General features: G+C 41.5%; 1 protein-coding gene across 1 annotated transcript; it reads left to right on the top strand.

Annotated features, from left to right (window-relative positions):
- Positions 1 to 2,622: 2,622 nt before the first annotated feature.
- LOC138877327 (uncharacterized) lies at positions 2,623 to 3,318 on the top strand. Its single transcript, XM_070156927.1, has one exon. It carries the CDS (start codon positions 2,623 to 2,625, stop codon positions 3,316 to 3,318), a length of 696 nt encoding a protein of 231 aa, XP_070013028.1.
- The last annotated feature ends 16,227 nt before the right edge of the window (positions 3,319 to 19,545 follow it).

Here is a 19,545-nt window from a genome sequence, read left to right as displayed (position 1 = left end):
TTAGCTTTTATGGTAGCCTTCTTGGGTGTTGTAGCTTGTCCGCGAAAAGATGATAATATAGAGATAGGTCTCGTGGGAATGATCGATGTTGCAATCAAGAAAGCCAACAACACTGTGGTTCCTCTAATCTTATCTGAAATCTACCGAGCCTTGACTATCTATCGGGAAGGAGGAAAGTTCTTCCAAGGTTGCAATCTGTTACTACAATTATGGATGCAAGAACATCTCAGCCACCGGGTTGGGTATATGAATTACGGTTTGACCGGTTTGAGATGTATTGAAGAATTTGAAAGACGAGTGGCAGGTATTGAATTCCCCAAGGGTACTGAAGCTTGGCTTGCACATTTGAGATCCTTGACAGACGATAAAATTGAGTGGGCATTTGGATGGCTTCCTTCCACCGAAGTAGTGTACATGTCAGCTGAAGTGTGTTATCTCCTCTTGATGGGCATCCAGAGCATCCAACCTTATGCTTCACACAAGGTTTTGCGCCAATTAGGAATATTTCAAACCATCCCCAATGATGAAGATTTGAGTAAACATGTCATTGAATTGGGCCTAAAAGCCGCATTTCCAGAAGGGAAAATTCGCCAAGTGTGGAATGAATGTAGATTTCTTGAACCTAAGACCATGGTGCGAAATCTAGCTAGGGGTGAAGTGGACCCTAAGTACATTCTCTGGTTCGGCAAAAAATTCCAGATTCTTGAAAGGCCCACAAAGAGACCCCACGTCCAACAGTTCACCGATGGGGAATAGGTGCAATGGGACTGGTTGACCAAAGAAAACAAGACAGGGCCAAAATAAGCCAGTTGAAAGGCGAATCATGGAGCTTCAGTTTGAAAATGGTGTTCAAGCCGCCGCAGACAAGGGAGAAAAGAAAAAACTAACTTAGGAAAATGAGGCCCTCAAAGCTCAGATCCGGAAAATGAAAATAGCTGCTAGAAACCCGGAAAGAAGCCGGGCTGATGAAAGACTTATAAGCGGTCCGAAAAAGAAAGTCTTTGAGTGTCAAGAAGACCTGGAAAAGTCTGAAGCCAGTCTAGCGAAAATCCAGGCACAATGGACAAAGAAGGCAGAAGAGCGGGCACATGATGTGCAACAAATGAAGAGGAACTATGATGGGACCATCACTAACCTAAGAAGAAAGGTAACCACTCTCAAGAATGAGGCAGCCAAGCGGGCTAAAGATTTCAAAGCTGATAGGGAACACTGTTATGATTTGATGGCTCAAATGGAGGAAGGAATGCAACAGTTGCAAGATCAACACCTTCATGACTCTCAAGTGTTAGAAGCCCAGAATCAGCAGATAGGGCGGTTGCTTCAGGAAAAAGGCTGAATTAGAGATTGGATTAGAACCATCGCTGGTTACATTACCATGAAATGCCAAGCGTGCGAGGACATGACTCGTACAATCTTTTTCGCTGCAGTGATGACTTTTGTCCGCCAAGTTATGAGTGATTTGGAGCGACTGCAAGGGGATCTCGCATTTAGGCCCATGGCAAGACCAAATGATGTCCCGCGGGCACCAGGAGTATTAATGTATACTTGATTTTTACTTGAGTCTGTATCTTTCTTTTCTGTTGGAGTCTGTTAGTTTATTTTTCTGTTAGTCAGTTCTTGAGTCTATATTTTCATCTTGTTGTTGGAGTCTGTTGTTTTCTTTTTAGTTTTGAATCATTGTAATCCAAAGTATTTCCCTTTTATGAGAAAAATTGAAAATCCCAAAATATTTTGTTATTTAGTTTTACATTTTATAGCCCCCAGAACTATGCTTGGTCTGATTCATGCGGGGTCATGATACATAGGCAATCTATATAGGATTCGATCATAACCCAAAAAAAACACCTTGTAAAGCAAAACGGAAAAAAATAAGTAAAGCTGGGATGAAGCATGCAACCGTTGCAAAACAAGTAAAAATACCTTTAACTGTATAGGTGCATCACACCCCAACGTGCGATTACCTATCTGTTATTTGTGTCAAACTAATCTTTTGCTGCTATTACTCTTAGTCCAGGGTGTTTATAGAATGGTGGTTGGTTTTCGTGGTAACCTGGCTTCACACCCGTACTTTACTAGATCGAAATGTCTTCAGAAATGACTCTGCCAACAATTCCCATCACAGATGATAGCCCAATCTCGGGCATCCCGACCTCAAAATCGACAGCTGCCGAAGAAAACAGAATCCTGCGTCTTCGGGTTATGGAAATGTGAGATGCTTGGGCAAATGGAAGAGAGCCACCATGTGTAATCCAAGGATTCCCCGAGCTTCTTCCTAGATCAGGTGGTACTTCCAATGTTCCAATCAGTCACCCAAATACCCCACTAGGACATCCAACTATCTCAGCTCATTTTGTGGGAACACCTTCTTAGGTTCGCCCCCAGGTGTTCATCTCCGGTGCAGCTTCAAACATCTTCACCGCTCCTCCATGCTCGGCCACGACACAACCTACACTGCCTAGGCCTAGTTTTGATCCCTCGACTTTCACCTTCCAAACACCTACCTTTCAGATGGAACCTCATTAGTTTCCCACTTATACTTACCCTCAGCCACCCTAATTTGAGTCCACTGCGGGGCAAGAAAAGACCACCAAAACTCCTGAGCAAGAAGAGATTGTGAGGAAGATGAGGAGTATGGAACAGAGTCTCAAAAGCATACAAGGCCTGAGTGGACAAAAAAGTGTATCCTATGCCGACTTGTGCATGTTCCCCCATGTGCACCTACCATTGGGATTCAAAACCCCAAAATTTGAGAAGTATGATGGACACGACGATCCTATTGCTGACCTCAAGAGATATTGCAACCAACTGCGAGGAGTCGGTGGAAAAGAAGAATTACTCATGGCCTATTTCGGAGAAAGTCTGGTTGGCATCACATTTGAGTGGTACATAGACCAGGATATATCCCGCTGGCACATCTGGGATGATCTTGCTAGAGACTTCATCAGGCAGTTCCAGTACAATATTGATATCGCTCCAGTTAGGAACTCGTTGACAAATTTGAAAAAGAAATCCTCGGAAAGCTTCCGGGAGTACGTAGTTAAATGGTGTGAGCATGCATCTAGGGTAAAGCCTCCAATGGTTGAGGTTGAAATGGTCACAATTTTCCTCCAAGCTCAAGAAGCTGACTACTTCCAAAATATGATGTCCGCAATGGGTAAACCGTTCGCTGAAGCCATTAAGATTGGCGAAATGATTGAAAATGGGTTGAAAATGGGCCGAATTCTAAGCCAATCCGCCATCAAAGCTACTCCCAAGCCATTTAGGGTGGGTCTGGAGGAATGGCGAAGGGCAAGAAAAAGGAAGAAACATCTATGGTAGTGTCGGATGCAAGAAAACACCGTACTCCTAGATCCTTTTTCTCAGAAAGAACCCACAACACTACTACCCCCACCAATACATAGCCTATGCTCCTCAACCATACCCATTCATGAATGCTAAACCTTATGTCCAGCCACAACAACAAGCCAACCAGAAACAAGCTCCATTTCTTAGAAACCAGCCTCCTTACCAAAACCACTACAACCCCCGGCCTCCACAAAACAATTTCCACCCTCATGAACCACCCAAAAGGCCAAATTTTACACCAATGGGTGAACCCTACTCCAGCCTGTTACCAAACCTTGTTCAAATGGGTCTGCTACATCCTGTTCCTCAAACCAGGCAAAACCCAGCATCACCCGCTTACAGAGCCGGTACCCAATGCGCCGATCACTCAGGGGCAGAAGGGCATGACATGGATGACTGTTGGACTTTGAAGAGAGCCGTGGAAAACTTGATAGAACAAAGGAAGATAGTGCTAAGGGATGAATATATTCCCAATATGACTAACAACCCACTACCGGCCCACAACAACGGGCCGGTAATCGAAATAATTTGTGAGGGCAAGGAATTTGACCCATCATTAAAGGTCATCTTTGCCATCGCTGATGTACAAAAGAAACCAAAAGCTGCCCCGAAGCAAGAAAAAGGGGAGAAAAAGAACAAAACCACCCCTCCAAAGTCGAAAAAGAAAGTTGAAGTTGAAATTGGGGTAATGCCTCCCAAAGATGCCATCCTCTATGTCCCTCGAGGCCGCAAAGAAAAGCAGATGGATTTGAGTCCTCCCAGGAGGTTCGAACTGAATAAGACAACCCAAATGTATATGCCTAAAGGAGCTTATGTGATGCGGGGGCCAATTAATCTACCAAGGCTGAGTGAGCCCGTGGTTATTGGTCGCGCCCCACAAAAGCCCATGGCGGATCCTACCATTGTGCCCTGGAATTACAACAAATCAGTGGTGACTTACAAAGGCAAAGAAATCTTGGGAGAAATTCGATAAAATAACCCGGCAGAAAAGTATTTCAATCTGGAAGAGGTAAACAATGCCGCTAGAAAGCGCTTCCCATCTAAGAAGCCCGTAAGTGCCGAAGAAGCAGATGCCTTCTTTCAAAAGATGAAAATGGCGGATTATGAGGTAATCGACCAGCTTCAAAAATTTCCCGCACAAGTCTCCTTGTTATCTCTATTGATGAATTCCACCGAACATCAAAAGGTATTGATCAAGACCCTTAACGAAGCATATGTGCCTATTGAGACTTCTGTAGAGCAGTTGGAGAGAATGGCCGAAAGATTTTTCGCAATTAACTAGATTTCCTTCAGTAAAAATGACTTGCCCCCAGAAGGGGCCGTACATAACAAAGCCCTGCACCTGACATTCAAATGCGAAGGTTACCACGTGAAAAGGGTTATGTTGGACGGAGGTTCTCGGGTAGACATCTGCCCACTCTCAACTCTACAGCGCATGGAAATCGGGAACGAAAGAATTTGACCCAACAATGTCTGTGTACGGGCTTTTGATGGTATAAAAAGGGACACAATTGGAGAGATCGGTCTGATTCTGACCATTGGCCCAGTAGATTTTGAAATAACCTTCCAAGTTCTGGATATGGACACATCCTACAATTTTCTCTTGGGGAGGCCATGGATTCATGTAGCGGGGGTTGTACCTTCTACCCTTCATCAGATGGTAAAATTTGAGCATGAAGATCAAGAGATTGTGGTCCACGGGGAAGATGAGCAATCAATTTATCGGGACCCATCAGTCCCATGTCTTGAAGCAAGAAAAGGGAGTGAGCACATAGTTTATCAAGTCTTTGAAATAGTGGTCGCAGACCAGTACGAAGAGGGAAACCCTTGCCCCAACCCTTTCTTTCTAATGCATCAATCATGGTGGCCAAAGAAATGATCAGACATGGCTTCAAACTGGGGAAAGGGCTCGGGAAATCCTTGCAAGGGATAATTGAACCTGTCACCCTGACCGCCAGTGAAAAGTTCTTTGGGATAGGCTTACGACCCACTCCAGTTGATGTAAAATGGGCAAATGATAGAAAGAATGATGGTTGGGTCTTGCCTCAGCCGGTGCCACATCTATACATAACATTTGGCAAGCCAAAACACCATGAGGAAGAAGAATATGAGGCCTTCACGGCCGAAGAGATTGAAAAGATCTGTGGGGCAATGAGGAAGATACTATATGAAACCCACATGGTCCAGCCAGGGGAGGGCTCAAGCACCGCTGAGGTGCTGTATATGGGACCTGACGCCAAGCTACAAAATTGGAAGGCTACGCCATTTCCAATCAGGCGGGAGTCCCGGTAGACCTGTCCTGCCACCTTTTCTGCATCACGAGTTATTTCAGGGTGTAACTCGGATATTTTCTTTAGTTTCTTGTCTTTATATTTTCCAATGTAAACCCTTTTATCTTCAAATTCCAAGAAATGAAATCAATATTTCATCATTCATCTTTCTTTATTCTTTCTGATTTTTGTTATTTTTCCCTTTTGTTTCTTCTTTCAGTTCTAACAATGCGGCTTTAAATAACATGACATGCTTGCGGACTTCGTGCCTAGATCCGAACACACTGTTTAACTATGAAATGATGAACCAAGAACCGGAGTACGATGAAGAAGAGGCTTTTAGGGAAATAAATCGAGAATTGGAACAATATGAGAATAAACCTAAGCCGAACTTAAATGATATTGAACCGGTTAATTTGGGTAGTTCCGAAGAAATCAGGGAAACCAAGATAAGCATCCACACAGATGAAAAAACTCGAGACGCCTTAATCCAACTCTTGTTTGAGTTCAAAGATGTGTTTGCTTGGTCATATGACGATATGCCAGGACTGAGTGTTGATTTGGTGGTTCATAAGTTTCCTACTTACCCAGACTGTCCCCTAGTCCAGCAAAAGCAAAGAAAGTTTAAAACTGATATCAGTGACAAGATCAAAGAAGAGGTCACGAAGCAGTTGAAAGCGGGGGTGATCCGAGTGGTCCGGTACACCACATGGTTAGCTAATGTAGTCCCAGTGCCAAAGAAAGACGGGAAGACTCGGGTATGTGTGGATTACAGAGATTTAAACAAGGCAAGTCCCAAAGATAACTTCCCCTTGCCGAACATCCATATCCTTGTTGATAACTGTGCCAAGCATGAAATACAGTCCTTCGTGGATTGTTACGCAGGATATCACCAGGTGTTGATGGATGAAGAAGATGCAGAGAAGACATCTTTTACCACACCTTGGGGTATATACTATTACAAGGTCATACCATTTGGTCTCAAGAACTTCGGAGCAACCTATATAAGGTCCATGACAACTATTTTCATGATATGATGCACCAAGAGATAGAGGTGTATGTGGACGATGTAATCATCAAATCCAAAACCCAGGACGACCATGCTCGGGACTTGAGAAAGTTTTTTGAGCGGCTACGCAAATATGATTTGAAGCTGAACCCATCCAAATGTGCATTTGGGGTGCCATCCGGCAAACTCTTGGGATTCATCGTCAGTCGGAGGGGCATTGAGTTAGACCCAACAAAGATAAAGTCTATTCGAGATTTACCTCCCTCGAAAACCAAGAAGGATGTTATGAGTTTGTTGGGTAGATTGAACTACATCAGCCGGTTCATTGCCCAATTGACATCCACATGTGAACCCATATTCAAATTGTTGAAGAAAGACGCGACAGTCAAGTGGACAGATGAATTTCAAGAAGCTTTTGATAAAATTAAGGAATATCTATCAAATCCGCCAGTCTTGGTCCCACTTGATCCAGGGAGGCCTTTGTTCTTGTACCTGACAGTCTTGGAAAATTCTTTCGGTTGTGTCCTCGGGCAACACGATGTGACCAAAAAGAGAGAGCAGGCTATTTACTATCTGAGCAAGAAATTCACCAGTTATAAATCCAAGTACACTCTGTTGGAAAGGACCTGTTGCGCTTTGACTTGGGTCGCTCAGAAGTTGAGGCATTATTTGCAAGCCTACACCACTTACCTCATAACCAAGTTGGATCCTTTAAAATACATATTCCAGAAGCCAATGCCCACTAGGAGGCTAGAAAAGTGGCAGATCCTGCTTACAGAATTCAACATAGTATATGTCACTCGCATGGCAATGAAAGCCCAGGCGTTAGCAGATCACTTGGCTGAAAATCCAGTCGATGATGAATATCAACCTTTGAATACTTACTTCTCGGAAGAAGAGGTAAACTCAGTTGAGGCAATATCCGAAGACATCGACGCTTGGAAAATGTTCTTCGATGGAGCGGTAAACACAAAAGGTGTTGGAATTGGGGCAATCTTGATTTCGCCCACCGACCAGCATTACCCGGCCACAACTAGGCTTCGGTTTTTCTGCACAAACAACACTGCCGAGTGCGAAGCTTGCATTATGGGTATGAACATAGCAATCGACCAAGATGTCGAAGAACTGTTAATCATGGGAGACTCAGATTTGATTATCCGACAAGCTCAAGGAGAATGGGAAACCCGAGACGTCAAGCTTATTCCTTATAGGCAATATGTGGAAGAACTTGGTAAGCGATTCAAGTCAATAGAGTTTAGGTACATTCCTCGTTGCCATAATGAACTAGCTGATGCGCTTGCCACTTTAGCCTCAATGCTACCATACCCGGGCAATGCCCACATTGACCCCTTGGAAATCCAGATCCGGGAAAGGCATGGTTATTGTAATACGATTGAAACAGCACCAAATACCCAACCATGGTATCATGACATCAAAAGGTTTTTGAAAATGCAAGAATACCCCGAGCAAGCCAGTGGAGACCAGAAGAGAACCATTAGGCGGCACGCAAGTGGTTTCTTTTTGAGTGGCGATATCTTGTACAAGAGAACTCCAGACTTTAACTTGTTAAGATGTGTTGACGGAGAAGAGGCTGGAAAGATCATGCATGAGGTACACATGGGAGTATGCGGGCCCCACATGAATGGGTATGTTTTAGCAAAGAAAATCCTCCGAGCTAGCTATTACTGGATAACCATGGACAAGGACTGTTTTAGCTTTGTCTGGAAGTGTCATCAGTGTCAGGTGCACAGTGATTTGATTCATGCACCTCCCACAGAACTGCATCCCATGTCAGCACCTTGGCCATTTGTTGCTTGGGGTATGGAAATCATTGGGCCGATCGAGCCGAAAGCCTCAAATGGGCACAAATTCATACTAGTTACCATTGACTATTTCACGAAATGGGTTGAAGCCATCACTCTCAATTCCGTCACCAAGAAAGCTGTGGTAGATTTTGTGCGCCATTTTGGGATTCCTGCAACTATTATCACAGACAATGCTGCAAACTTGAATAGTCATTTGATAGGAGAGATATGTGAACAATTCAAGATAACGCACCGAAACTCTACTCTTTATCGGCCCAAAACCAATGGGGTCGTCGAAGCAACAAACAAAAACATCAAAAAGATTTTGAGAAAGATGATTCAAAGTTCCAGGTAGTGGCATGAAAAGTTTCCGTTTGCATTGTTGGGATATCGCACTACTGTGCGCACGTCAATTGGAGCCACCCCGTATCTTTTGGTTTATGGCACTGAAGGCGTAATACCCGCAGAGGTTGAAATCCCCTCTTTCAGGATCATCGTTGAAGCTGAAATTGAAGACAATGAGTGGGTTAAAACCCGTTTGGAACAGTTAACTTTGATCGATGAAAAGTGAATGGCCGCGGTCTGCCACGGGCAGTTGTACCAACAAAGAATGGCCCGTGCTTACAACAAGAAAGTGCGGCCTAGAAATTTTGAAGTAGGGAAACTCATTTTAAGGCGTATCCTTTCCCATCACCAGGAAACGAAAGGAAAATTTTCTCCTAATTGGAAGGGCCCATACATCTCAGAAAGATATTGCCAAAATGGGCATTGTATCTGGGCAATATCGAAGGAAATGATTCCGAAGCAGTTGTAAATGCGGATGCAGTCAAAAGGTATTATGTTTAGCTTTTCTGCAGCGACAACCTTGTCCGATTGGGATGACGAAGGCTTTCATTCTCACTACCCGAACACTATCCACCCTTTGCAAAACTATTTGAGCCGGTTACTCTTCTTTGATTACCCTCTTGGGAACCATAAAGTGTTAAAAAAACAACAAAATGTTTCCCTGAACTACGTTCGACTTGATTCCGAAAGGATACATAGGCAGCCTCTCTCTGGGATTCAGTCAGACCAAAACCAAAATCCAAATTCCCCCAAAAGTGAAACTGGGGCAGATGACATAGTGGTTCGGCAATAAGCCCACCAGAACGGTTCCGAAGATGTAATTCCATCCAGATTCTTTTTATCCAAACCTTATCCAAGTCCTTCTGATTAATTGGCAAAGGCGTCGGGATTAGAAGACACTGTTGTTTGGATCTGATACAATCAAATTGAGAGAAATTAAATGAGAGAGTCTTATCGGTGAAAACCTACGGACACCATAAGGCGACGGTGAGCAAAGAAATTGAAAATGAGAGAGCCTGTTTAGTAAAAACTCATAAAGAGCATTATCGGGCGACGATGAGAAGAGAAATGAGAGAGGTCGATTGGTGAAAACCCGTAAAGGGCGCCGTCGGTCGAAAAGAAGACGCTCTCACCACCGAAAGAGTCCTGGCAAGATTCCCTAGTTTTGAAACATGGGTCTCAATGAGTTTATGAGAAGTTGGAAAAGTTTGTACGGGTCGGGCATCCAGTCCAAGAAGCATGTCATGTCTATTTGAAGCCTGCATTTACCCCAGATAAGTCCTTCCTTCCTTCCCAAAAGGGACACTTCTCTTTAAATTCATTTTTCTTGCCTTTTGTTTACTTTTTCCTTGAATCCCTCTCGGCCAAACTCCGCTTCCAAAACAAATACAAAGAAAAGGTGGAAAGATTGGCTTTACAGGGCTCTGCCTAACAAAAGCTAAAGAAAATTACCCTGCCTCAGCGGGTGCATCAAGTCAATCCCGACTGGCCATGATGGTTGATGCCTTGAAATCAAAGTTATTGAAAAAGAAAAGAAAGTTAAAGGCAAAAGTCCTAAAGGCGGAATAAAGTAAAAGGGTCGAAGCCCCACGCGGGCGAGTCATCATGAAATCTTAAAAGTTGAGTCCCTCGGTTTGAAAGAGAGATCAATCTTCAGAAAACCAGCAAGCAACAGAGGTTCTCACCAAAAGTTGGACCGAGATCGAGTGATCAAAACCATCAAGGCCATAAAACAACCCACTGTTTCAAAACTAACAATTGTTCTTTGTTTGAAAAGATTGAAACAGGTGCAGCCCAGGGCAACCATGAAAAAGCAGGTGCAGACGAAGGAGAAGCTACGCAAAAGTTAGAAACAGCTTTGCAGTAACAATCAACCCAAAAAGGGAAGTTTTTCTCCAAAATTCTTTCCTGCATTTTATTGAAATAAAATAGAATGAAAAATGGAAAATAAAAAAAAAGAAGAAGAAGAAGAAGAAAAAGAAGAAAATCCAAAAAAAAAAATGATAGCTTCGGATTCCTGACCTCAATCTTTTACTATTTTTGCCAACATTAGGGCTCCAATCCCTGAGTTGAACCTTTTTAGACATAGGGCCTCCATTCCCTAGTCGCCTTTTGCCAACATTAGGACTCCAATCCCTGAGTTGAACCTTTTTAGACACAGGGCCTCCATTCCCTAGTCGCCTTTTGCCAACATTAGGGCTCCAATCCCTGAGTTGAGCCTTTTTAGACATAGGGCCTCCATTCCTTAGCCGCCTTTTGCCAATATTAGGGCTCCAATCCCTGAGTTGAGCCTTTTTAGACATAAGGCCTCCATTTTCTAGCCGCCTTTTGCCAACATTAGGGCTTCAATCCCTGAGTTGAGCGTTTTTAGACATAGGGCATTCATTCCCTAGCCGCCTTTTGCCAAGATTAGGGCTCCAATCCCTGAGTTGAGCCTTTTTAGACATAGGGCCTCCATTCCCTAGTCGCCTTTTTTGCCAACATTAGGGCTCCAATCCCTGAGTTGAGCCTTTAAGGCATAGGGCCTCCATTCCCTAGTCGCCTTTTGCCAACATTAGGGCTCCAATCCCTGAGTTGAGCCTTTTAGACATAGGGCCTCCATTTTCTAGCCGCCTTTTGCCAACATTAGGGCTTCAATCCCTGAGTTGAGCCTTTTTAGACATATGGCCTTCATTCCCTAGCTGCCTTTTGCCAACATTAGGGCTTCAATCCCTGAGTTGAGCCTTTTTAGACATAGGGTCTTCATTCCTAGCCGCCTTTTGCCAACATTAGGGCTCCAATCCCTGAGTTGAGCCTTTTTAGACATAGGGCCTCCATTCCCTAGTCGCCCTTTTTGCCAACATTAGGGCTCCAATCCCTGAGTTGAGCCTTTAAGACATAGGGCCTCCATTCCCTAGTCGCCTTTTGCCAACATTAGGGCTCCAATCCCTGAGTTGAGCCTTTTAGACATAGGGCCTCCATTTTCTAGCCGCCTTTTGCCAACATTAGGGCTTCAATCCCTGAGTTGAGCCTTTTTAGACATATGGCCTTCATTCCCTAGCTGCCTTTTGCCAACATTAGGGCTTCAATCCCTGAGTTGAGCCTTTTTAGACATAGGGCCTCCATTCCCTAGTCGCCTTTTGCCAACATTAGGGCTCCAATCCCTGAGTTGAGCCTTTTTAGACATAGGGCCTCCATTCCCTAGTCGCCTTTTGCCAACATTAGGGCTCCAATCCCTGAGTTGAGCCTTTTTAGACATAGGGCCTCCATTCCCTAGTCGTCTTTTGCCAACATTAGGGCTCCAATCCCTGAGTCGAGCCTTTTAGACATAGGGCCTCCATTCCCTAGTCGCCTTTTTGCCAACATTAGGGCTCCAATCCCTGAGTTGATCCTTTTAGACATAGGGCCTCCATTCCCTAGTCGCCTTTTGCCAACATTAGGGCTCCAATCCCTGAGTTGGGCCTTTTAGACATAGGGCCTCCATTCCCTAGTCGCCTTTTTTGCAACATTAGGGCTCCAATCCCTGAGTTGAGCCTTTTAGACATAGGCCCTCCATTCCCTAGTCGCCTTTTGCCAACATAGGGCTCCAATCCCTGACTTGATCCTTTTTAAACATAGGACCTCCATTCCTTAGTCGCCCTTTTGCCAATATTAGGGCTCCGATCCCTGAGTTGAGCCTTTTAGACATAGGGCCTCCATTCCCTAGTTGCCTTTTGCCAACATTTAGGCTCTAATCCCTGGGTTGAGCCTTTTAGACATAGGGCCTCCATTCCCTAATTGCCTTTTGCCAACATTAGGGCTCCAATCCCTGAGTTGAGCCTTTTAGACATAGGGTCTCCATTCCCTAGTCGCCTTTTGCCAACATTAGGGCTCCAATCCCTGAGTTTAGCCTTTTAGACATATGACCTCCATTTCCTAGTCGCCTTTTGCCAACATTAGTGCTCCAATCCCTGAGTTAAGCCTTTTCAGACATAGGGACTCCATTCCCTAGTCGCCTTTTTTGCCAACATTAGGGCTCCAATCCCTGAGTTATGCCCTTTTTAGACATAGGGCCTCCATTCCCTGGTCGCCCTTTCTTCCAACATTAGGGCTCCAATCCCTGAGTTGAGCCTTTTAGACATAGGGCCTCCATTCCCCAGTCGCCTTTTGCCAACATTAGGGCTCCAATCCCTGAGTTGAGCCTTTTAGACATAGGGCCTCAATTCCCTAGTCGCCTTTTTGCCGATATTAGGGCTCTAATCCCTGAGTTGAGCCTTTTAGACATAGGGCCTCTATTCCCTAGTCGCCTTTTGCCAACATTAGGGCTCCAATCCCTGAGTTGACATTTTAGATATAGGGCTCCTTCCCTTGATCTTTTCCCTTCTAGATAGATGCAATCCTTATTTTTGTTTTCAGAAAAAAGGGGATAGTTTAATTTGCGTTGCAAATAACTCATGAAATTTTCCTAGCGAAAACTGGGGCAAAAAAAAAGTTCCGTTCGTTTATTTTGGGTGTCTTAGTAGGTTTTACCTCGATACACAAGGTTCGAGATGACCAAAAGAATGAGTCTCAGTCCAGAATAAAGAAGAGAAGGAAAAGAACAAAAAGAAGTGAATTCAAAGTGTTGAGGCAGACAAAGATGCAGACTGCTTAAAACTTGATTGAGGGCACAAGCTTCGCTTGTCTTGCCTTGATCCAGTGAACCAACACCCACAGCTTGCGAGCATCAAGATTCATATCGGAGTTCACAACAAAATCAGCTAAGACTCAAGATCAAGTTTCAAGAGATCTATAGATAGGAATCTTGTAACTCGTAGTTGATAGGCTTAGCTTAACTTTTTGATTTTCCTTTTGGTATCATAAGGAGGTCAGCAAGCAGTAACAGTAGTAGCAGCAGTGAAATCATAGCTCCCGATAGTCCCAGCTACCAAAATTTCTAGAACTGCACCGACCTAATTCCTTTATAGCCAATGATATGTAGACAAACTTTGAAGCAAGGTTCAGTCACACTCTTTTCAAAATGCTTCTCATGGAGTATCAAACGGGCAAAAATCCCTCATAATTGCTCATTTTGTCTTTGCCCGAAAACCCTTCGTGTCTCTGAGCAAAGAGGGGCAGCTGTGAGCACGTGATTTTTGCCTCGCATGATTTACTCCTACAGAATTCTTAAATTTAGGATTTTCCTTTGATTATTTGATTTTTAGGAATTAATTGCATAATTTTCATGTTGTTTGCATTTTTGTATGCATATTTAATTTATATAATTCATAGAAAAATACAAAAATAGTGCATTTGCATTTAAGACCCAATTTTTATATTTTTAGGATAATTAGTTATTTAATATTACAAAAATGAAGGAAAATCACAAAAATAGTTTATTTTGCATTTTCAACTTTTAATTTTTTGAATTTGTCATAGTTTTCTTCTAAATTAGGACTTAATTAATTTTTAAGAAAAGCAATTAGTTAGTTTTTGAATTTAAATCAGGTTTTGGCTTTTTATTTTTAATTTTGTTTTTAACAAAAATCTGAAAATGAAAAAAAGGAAGAAAAAAGAAAAAAAAAGAAAAAAAAAGAAATTGAGTTCTTAATATAAAAACCCAATTTGGGCCAAATCCACTCCAAGCCCAAACCTTTGCACCTGAAACCCATCCAAACCACTCAAATACCCAGCCCAGACCTGTCTCACCCGGTCCATCACCCCTATAACCAAAACGACCCCGTTTTGTATGCATTCAATTGCGACCGTTGGATCTCCTTAATCCAATGGTCCGGAACTGGGGTATCACTTGATATATAATTGTCCAAACGCCCGTACCCCTACCCTGTCTCTCATCTCTCATCTCACCCTCTCCAGAGACGGAACCAAAACCCTAGCAGCCGCCCTGAAATCCCACCGTCTGAGGGTGGCGGCGCCACCACCAACCACCACCAAATTAACATCCTAGGACCATCTTCTCTCTCTCATTCCAAATCCTCACTCAGATTCCTTCAAACATCTCCGGAACTCCTCGAATATCAAATTGAAGAGTCGAGCCCTAAGAGCCTAAAGTCGGAATCATACATGCAAATCATTTTAGGAATTTTTCCGGTTGTTTCAAGTCAGTTTTGGCACAAAATAGTGACACTCGTTTGTTCTTCACCAAGAACAAACGTTTGCCACTGTCTTGGGTCGAATCAGTGCCTCAGTTTTGATTTCAAGTTTAGCTGGTAAGTCCCGTTCATTTTTGTTTTCAAAATCGTCTATGTGTCACCTCTGTTCTTTTCCTCTCTTTTAATTTATTTTCTGATTTGCTTAGTTCTATTAATTGTCCTTTTAGAACTTTTGATTTGGTCATTTAGCTTAATTTATTAGTTTAATTAGTTCCCCGCCTGTTTATGATCATTAATTAGTCGATTTGTTTGATTTTTAAGTTTTCTGAATGTGTTTGGGTTTCACCTTTGTTATTTGGGCTCTGAGGTCATTCTAGGACCTTATTATAAAGGAATTCTATTTGGTTTGAGTCTGAGCCCATGTCTATTGAAATATTGAGCCTTGTTTGGGGATTCACAACCCATACTCAAAGTCTGGCTGGGCTTCAATGTAAAATGCAGGGGTAATAAGGGTAAACTTGGTAAGTCACTTAGGAGAATCTTGCTATAACCACCTAAGAAGCTTCCTAGAAACTGAAAATCAGGCTAATTTGGATACCAAGTCAGAAAATCAGGGACTAAATAGTAAAAAAAAAGAAATTAAAAAGGGGGTAAAGTGCAAAAACTTAGTTTACATTTGCTGCGCTAGTAACTTGCCTATAAAGGCATAGTTACTTGCAGCTTAATTCAGATTGGAGAAAAGAAGAAAAATCCAGAACAAAAAAGGAAAACGGCTAAGAATTGGAGAAAAGTTACTATTTCATTGAATTTTCTGTGATTTTGATTTCTTTTTAACTTCTGAAACTATTTTAACTCATCTGGGTGAGAAATGGTTTGAACTTGGTCGTCAAGTTTGGTTTAAGGTTTTGCTGGGCTATGTTTGGTTAAATTTGATATATTGAGCTGTTATACATCATTTCTGGGGTTTGGAGCTATTTTGCTGGTTGTTTTGGTGCTGATTTCTACTGCTGCACCTGTTGATACTTCATTTTCTTATCTTTGTTCACTTCCAGTTATTCCCTGATTCTATGAAAGATGAAATGCAAGTGTGAAAGTTGTAATTGCCTGAAGATTCCATGAACGAATACTGTTTCCTTTAATCATAAATGTTAGCTATTTACTTACAATTTCTGAAGTTAGTGATGTAGTGTAATAGTATTTAGCCCGGCCTGTTCATTTTGATATCGTAGTAGTGTAATATTTCCTGGGAAATTCATGTTGCATCTTGTCTTGATGGAAAACATAGGGTCTGATAGTTTGTTGGTGCGTAAGTAACTCAGGACATTTGAAACTTTTGTGTATATGGACTGTTGGTTAAGCCATTCACACGTTTAGTATGCATATATTCAGTCATGTGGTTAAGCTCTGTTGTTTTAATCTCTAGCTTATCATTTTAGTTTTTGAGAATCATATTGTGTTCTATTTAAAAGGGTGACTGCCTGCTTTTGGAAGTAAAGTTTTATGATTGTTATTCTGATTGGTACCAATCTCTGGGTACTTAATGTAACTGGATGTATGCATTGGTTTGAGAATGAGGTTTGAGCTTTTCTAAATGTGCAAAGGTTTCTGTAATAGGCTAACACCAAAAGTACATGGATCACTGTGGTATGGGTCTAAAATTAGACTAAGTATGCTTTTCATGATTGTTCATCAAGTCACTTCATAGAATTCCATTTGATGTTCACATAGATTAAGCCAAGGTCTTAAATAAATTAAGAGTCACACAGTGGTTTGTAAAGTTAGTTAATAGATTGATGTCAAGCATGATGAACCGATGAATGTTTGATTTGGGAGTATTCGATCAAATTACTTGTCTATTATTCCATGTTAAAGCAATTGTAAATATGGAAGTCGAATGGAAATTTGTGCGTGTGTTTTGGGCTCAAATCCAAATGGATTTTGCTTTATCTCGATTTATTGCATTTGTTGCCTGTGTTTTACCATCAAAAGGATTTGATCCGGAACTCCCCTCCTTCGGCTGCTTTGTTTTCGAGGTGGGCTTGCTATAGAGGTTTTGGCCCAAATCTTTTAAGGTCGATGTCCCCCCTAGCCACAGTACTTCATTGGGCTCGGTTAAAAAGGGAAATGGATCTTTGTTACTTATCCCGTTTTGAGTTTAACTTTAACATAAAATATCTCTTGAGTTCCTTTGGGCCTTTTCTTTAATTAAGCTAGACTAGCTCAAAATTAGATTGGAGGTGAGCCATATTAGATAATACAAATAGTCTATGGCCCTCCGAACTTTAGTTTGAATAGTCTTTTAAAATGGAATTGAGGTGCGCCGCGCCAAATTAAATCTCCAATGCATGGCCCTCAATTAAATCTCCAATGCGTGGCCCTCATTTAAAATACTTAGAACTCGAGGCATGCCATTTTAGTAAATTTTCATGGCCCTCGCAAAGTTAAAACGCGTAGTTGCTTTAGGCGCGTATTTTAATAATTTTACCTTCCTAAACTCGAGTGTGCATTTCATATGACCCAACTCTAAATCTTACTATGTCGAAAAAAAATGTGTTTCGGATTACGGGTGTATTTCATGTGGCGCGATCCGATGACATGTTTTAAACGACGTTAAATCTTCTTTAAAATTAATTAAAAGCAGTTAATAGTTTAAAATGGCATCATAGGTTAAAACATGTATTAAAATCAGATAATAGGCCAATTATAATAGTTTAAGTAACCGTGCTAGAACCACAGAATCCGGGGGTGCCTAACACCTTCCCTCGGGTTAATAGAATTCCTTATTCAGAATTTCTAGTTCGCAAACTTCAAAAGAAAAGTTGAAATTTCCTCGATTTAGGATTTTAAAATAAACCGGTGGCTTGGGACACCAGAAAATAAACCATCCCAAGTGGCGACTCTGAATTTAATGAATAAATAATCCCATTTCGAATAATGTCACTTAAATTGAAAAAACTCCCTTGTGCTACCTTTGGGTAGTGTAAAAAAGAGGTGTGACAAGCAATGTATCATATCTACTAGCAGCGGAGAGGCCATTAGCATTGGATGTTCAGGCCTTGGCTAACCAGTTTCGTTAGATTGGATGGTTTAGAGCTCAGTCGAGTTTGTCACGACCCAAACTGCAGGGCCGCGATGGGAACCCGGTGCCTTACTCAACCGAGTACTAATATAACATATCTTTTTATCATACCATCATGGGTAAGTGGGCCAGAATGACCGTCATGAGATAACTATAATAAAACATAAAGGAATACTCGACATAGGAAGACCAAATATGATATACAAACTTATACATGTGACATACGGACCTATAAGGCTGACATCATCATTTGTACACTCAAACCATAGGCCGACAAGGCCATACAAGTTCCATATACATGACCCCTATCTTCAAGCTTCTAAGAGTACATGAACATCATAAAGGTTGGGACAGGGCCCCACCATACTAATCATTACATGTCCAAAGCATACTGATCAAATAGGCAACTCCGGAGCAAGTGGAGTGCACCAACACCTTCTGCTGAGCTGATAGACTGTCATCCTATCTATCGGGATCTGTGAGCATGAAACACAACATCCCCAAGAAAAAAGGGGTGTCAGTACGGTAACATACCGAGTATGTAAGGCATGAAAAATAGTATATAAAAGACATGAAAGAAATATAAAGTAAAAGGCTCAACCTGTAAATCTGAACAACTCTATGAATCAGGAAACATTTATAATGTCATGCATATGTGTATAAATGTCATACCATGCATAGGTATATGCGTACATAACATCATCAATCCTCTGAGGGCATCCCATCATATCATCTGCGCCTCTGTGGGTGAAATCATCAATCTATACTAGCTGATCAGGTAGTGGTGCGTATATAACACCATAACCTTTCCTGATACCCCATATACATATAATATACGAGTATATAATGCCATCTGGTCATGGTCCAATGTACATGTATAAATAAATGCAATGCATAATAAAGTAAGTCAATAAGATCTCTCAAAATGTCATAAGATCAATATGTTTTTGGTTAATATCACAAATAAACTTTATCAACTTACGTATTTTTTAAGACCCTTGAACATGCGATATACCAATAGGACATACAGGGAATCAAGAACATATGCAACCCTAATACTTCTAAGAATAGAGTCATTAGTGAAAGTTACGTATTTGCTCGTTTCGTTGTATCATATCGATCATGCCAAAAGGAAAGAAGGAATAACCTTAACATACCTTAACTCCGTTGAGTCCTTAATATCTTCCAAGCATTTCTTCAAACAACTCAATATTGATACCCAATTTTGCCCTCATATATTTTTCATATAATATGCACACTTTCAAAATATCATTTTTGCATTATTATTAATTTACATGATTTATACAAGCATTTCTTATAATTTTTCATAATTTTAGAGTTTTTAAACTAATTTTTTCTTGCATTAATTTACATAAAAATTCAGTAATTACTCTTTTAGATTATTTGTGTTGACTTATTCACCTAAAATTGCATCCCTAATACATTTTAAAAATATTTTTACCTCATTTTTTATATAATTACAATTATATTTGAGGCTATTCGCATAAATTTGCAATAATAGCATATATTTTGCATTCTTATTGCAATTGACATTTCATTTGGGGTCAAAATAGTATTTTACATTTTTTATAGCCTCCTATTGTTGTTTAAAGTATTAATTTGCATAAGTAACATTTTTATA

This window comes from Nicotiana sylvestris, chromosome 9 (genome assembly GCF_000393655.2).
Source record: "Nicotiana sylvestris chromosome 9, ASM39365v2, whole genome shotgun sequence".
Classification (NCBI taxonomy): domain Eukaryota; kingdom Viridiplantae; phylum Streptophyta; class Magnoliopsida; order Solanales; family Solanaceae; genus Nicotiana; species Nicotiana sylvestris.
This window is presented reverse-complemented; position numbering and strand designations above follow the sequence as displayed.